At 37.8% G+C, this 4,076-nt stretch overlaps 1 protein-coding gene across 1 annotated transcript; it reads right to left on the reverse strand.

Annotated features, from left to right (window-relative positions):
- Window positions 1–696: 696 nt before the first annotated feature.
- On the reverse strand, window positions 697–2,881 carry LOC106303934 (selenium-binding protein 3). The gene is made up of 7 exons (XM_013740296.1): window positions 2,730–2,881; window positions 2,415–2,610; window positions 2,093–2,320; window positions 1,751–1,982; window positions 1,557–1,664; window positions 1,210–1,482; window positions 697–1,128 (listed from the first exon to the last, which is right to left on the reverse strand). The coding sequence occupies exons 1-7, from the start codon at window positions 2,845–2,847 to the stop codon at window positions 847–849; spliced, it is 1,437 nt and encodes a 478-aa protein (XP_013595750.1). The 5' UTR covers window positions 2,848–2,881; the 3' UTR covers window positions 697–846.
- Between the last annotated feature and the right edge of the window lie 1,195 nt (window positions 2,882–4,076).

The raw sequence follows: 4,076 nt of genomic DNA on the forward strand, positions 1-4,076 counted from the left end.
AAAATGGGGTCGCTAGATCATCAACGGAAGCAGAGTATAGGGCAGTCGCAAATACTGCCTCCAAGGTACGATGGATTTTCTCGTTGCTCCAAGAACTTGGTATTACGGTTCCAGTTTCCCCTGTCATCTTTTGTGATAACGTTGGTGCAACTTATTTATGTGCAAATCCTGTTTTTCACTCGCGAATGAAGCACATTGCCATCGATTATCACTTCATTAGGGGTCTGGTTCAAAAAGGACTGGTTCGTGTCGCACACATCTCAACAAGGGACCAACTTGCGGATGCTTTAACGAAGCCACTAAGCCGACAACAATTCGTAACAGCAACGTCCAAGATTGGAATCACTAGAGTCCCTCTATCTTGAGGGGGTGTATTGAGGAATGAAGATATATATGAAAAGGACTATACTGTAAATGATAAAACCCTAGTTAGGGAAGATACTAGAGTTGTATATATTGTACTCTGTTACCTCTAATGAGAATTACGTTCCACAACTTATAGTATAGTGCCACCGTAATGATATCAAAGAGTGCATAATACAGAGTAACATTTACTAAAACAAAAAAAAAAGCATTTATTGTTTATTGCTAAACCAACATATTCAAAGATTTAGTTTCAGTTTTATCCTTTTTATTTCTAGTATTGTGGAAATCAATTAGGCGAGCTCTATAGTTTTTCATTTGGACTCTTCAAGGTTTTGTTCGCTTAATTTTCATTGCGGCTTTGGGCATCATTACTCACAAGTGTGTTTTGCATATGAAGTATCAACATTTATTGTGTTCACACAAACCCATTAATAAAAGTAAAAGACAACTTCCATAGAAACCGTAAGTTTAGTGTCCAACCTAAACCCAGATATCGGAGGTGCAGTCGCCGCCAGGATACCTCATCTCATGAGCGAGAGAAGGACCATCCGGTTCGGACCCAAAGTCCACAAAGAAATTAGGGTTAATGGAGAGACCACCTTTGTCCGTATCAACATCAATCTGCAACATGTGTGAGCCTTTCTCCACAAGTTCTGGATAAAACTGTTTGTCCCAAACACTAAACAACGAGTTCGTCACGTACAGTCGCTTCCCGTCTAAGCTCAGCTGAAACATCTGCGGACCTCCTCTCAGACGTTGATCCTACGAAAAAACAATAAAACCACTAATAATTGCAATACCGTGTAGAACAAGGACCATGAATTGACTTTTTTTGCTGCGTACCTTGATCATAGGGACATCGAACTGAAAGGTTTCGTCTTCTTCTCCCAAGGCAAAGACATGGCTTCCCTTTTGGACTAGCCCGCCTACATGTAGCTGTCCAGTCAAAACAGGATTTTTCGGGTCCTCAATGTTGTACTGACGAATATCTCCGTGAAGCCAATTGGAAAAATAGAGGAACCGGTCGTCAAGAGATATTAGAAAGTCAGTAATAAGCCCTGGCATCTCCGGGAGAATCCAGTTTTCAACTTTCAGAGGTTTCACCGAGATGGCCACCTTGAATTTGGAGCTTGTTGTTAAGATAAATCAAAAGAAATTAAATCAACAAGATTCATCATAAGTAAACCTACCTCGTGGCTCCATGTTTCATCCTCGTTCTTGAAGAATCTCACAATAGTACTTGACAGAGCACATCCTGTAAATCCCGTAGCTTTGGTGGGGTCGTGCAAGAATCTTATCTGCACCAGGAAGACACGGTTTGGTTACTTTTGGGTGAAGAAAACAGTATCTATAAGCTGAGATTAGTTGGGAGACTATGGTTTACCTCTAAGGGTAAAAGCCCGTTATCACCAAGGTCAAGTATCTGTTTCAGTTCGCCTTCAGGCCAACTATAGACATGTAGGTGCTTTCCATACAAGCCATCAGAGACGTCTTTTAGATCAAACCCTTTGGTAAACGCGGCCGGTGCTCCCCAAGAGGTACTGATCATCGTCTCATGCCGAGGTTGGTACCAGAAATCATACCCAAACAAAGGACTACTTCCTTCTTTCTCCCACCTTTTAAAAAAAAAGTAAAAAAATGTTACTAAAAGTTCTAATTAAGAATTAGGTTTTGCTCTTTTTGACTTGCAATCCACGAAACGGTATGAACCTATTCTTGAAGTTACCTTCTTTTGACGTTAAACTCAGAATCAAGTAAGAGAAACCCACTGCCTCCTGCGTTTCCATCTTTGTCCCCAAGACAAGAAACAAGCAAATCTCCGGAAGCTAAGCAGTGTGGCTGATGCGGGTAAGCCAATCCCGTCTTCTCCAGAACCTCAGCAGGCTCTACAACTCTGTGCACAGATGGTTCCTTTGGGTTCGTTTTTGTATCGACCACGTAGATGCGGCCAGACCTTTTCCAACACGTTTCAGAGGAGATCACAAATAAATTTTCAGAACCAAAAAAACAACAGAGGAAAGGATGTTGTTCGTTGTTTAGTTTCTTACAGAAGCGAGGGCAAGATGAGATAACGTCTTTCGCAAGAAGGATCACTATGGCAAGAGCTGCAGGAGTTCCAGCCTGAGTGATGAAGTTCATCTCCAAGAAAAGGCATTGATAATCTGTGGATGACACTTGAGTATGTCGACGAACTAGGATCAACATCTACTGTCGCTAAGTAATCTGGCTTGTCTTGGCCGGTTCCTATACAAGAAACGTTACAAAGAAGTTTGAATATTTACTGATATTACTACTTAATAACCGTATTTGATATAAGACTCTTGATTCAAGAATTTATATTTTATAAAGTTCATATTAGTTACCAGTGTATATGGCAGCGACATAGATGAGATTCTCGCGCGAACCAGACATCGCGAGGAGAGGCGTGGCGTAACCTGGCCCGCTCTTGCAGCAATCTCCACCGTGGTTGCTCATCGTCATTAGTTATGCAGTGATGTTCCTACTTCGTTATTGGCTCGCATTTATACTTAATATATTCAGGTAGTTTTTTGTAAATTACTAATCATTTTGTTTTACGGATAAATTAATATTTCTTGTCTTTTTCTTATATTAAAACCCATGTGTTCCACATTTTTTTTGATAAACCATTTGGACCGAATCCCATGCCCAAACTTGCCAAGTTGTGGTAATTTAGTTCCCAGAAAAAAAACCGAATCTATGGGTCTGACTAGTGACCATTCGGAAAACAAGAGAAACGAACAGAAAAAAAATATACGGAAATAAAATAGCAGGAATGAAAAAGAATGGTTATTCCTTCTCAAATTTAACAAGGAATAATTTTGTCCTTTAATTCTCTATAAAAAAAGAACGAAATGGAAATGAGAGGGAATTATTATTCCTTGTAAATGGTAATTTTTTATAGGATCGTTAGGGAATGCATTATTCTACATCATTCATTAGTCATTTTTTTTTTGTCATCAACTTTACAGACTCATATTGACTCTGTGAACAACACTGGGAGATCTTGATCCATGTGAACTACAAAAGACGTTTCCTTCCTAGTACTGTGGGCTAAGCTATCCGCCTTCTTGTTCTGCGTTCTTAGTACATAGATTTCTACTCGAAAAAAACTCTCTTTCAGATTATTTATATCTTCCAAATAACTTGCAAATGCTGGCTATTCTTCTGGTTCTGAAATCATCTTCACCAACTTGATAACAATCCCAAAAAATTACCACATGAATACCACGACTTGATTGCCTTCCACCTTTGGTATAATCACGTAGGTTTGGACATTACTAATCATTTTAAGGATAATATTTTTTCTCTTTTTTTTTTTTTTTTTTTGTCACAGAATTCTTCTCTTTTTCTTATACCTTAAATATACCTACTTGAGCATCATCTTCAATTTTAAAATCACGTAAGTTTTGTACATTACAAATCATTTTGTTTTGCGGATGCTATTTAGTATTTATACTCTAGCTTGTTTATATTAAAAAGAATAATTATTGGATTCATCCATTAGGTTCATCGTTGACATAATAACTAATGAAAATTTATCAATTTTTTTTAAAGTAAAAACAAATAAAAAAAAAGAATTTTACCTGGATTTATCCCATAAAGTGAACTTGTAGATTCACCAAATAATAATATTTTGTTATTTTATATTCACTATCTCTAAAAAAACAAAATAATAATAATTTGCTAAG

The sequence above is a fragment of the Brassica oleracea genome, chromosome C7 (genome assembly GCF_000695525.1).
Source record: "Brassica oleracea var. oleracea cultivar TO1000 chromosome C7, BOL, whole genome shotgun sequence".
Classification (NCBI taxonomy): domain Eukaryota; kingdom Viridiplantae; phylum Streptophyta; class Magnoliopsida; order Brassicales; family Brassicaceae; genus Brassica; species Brassica oleracea.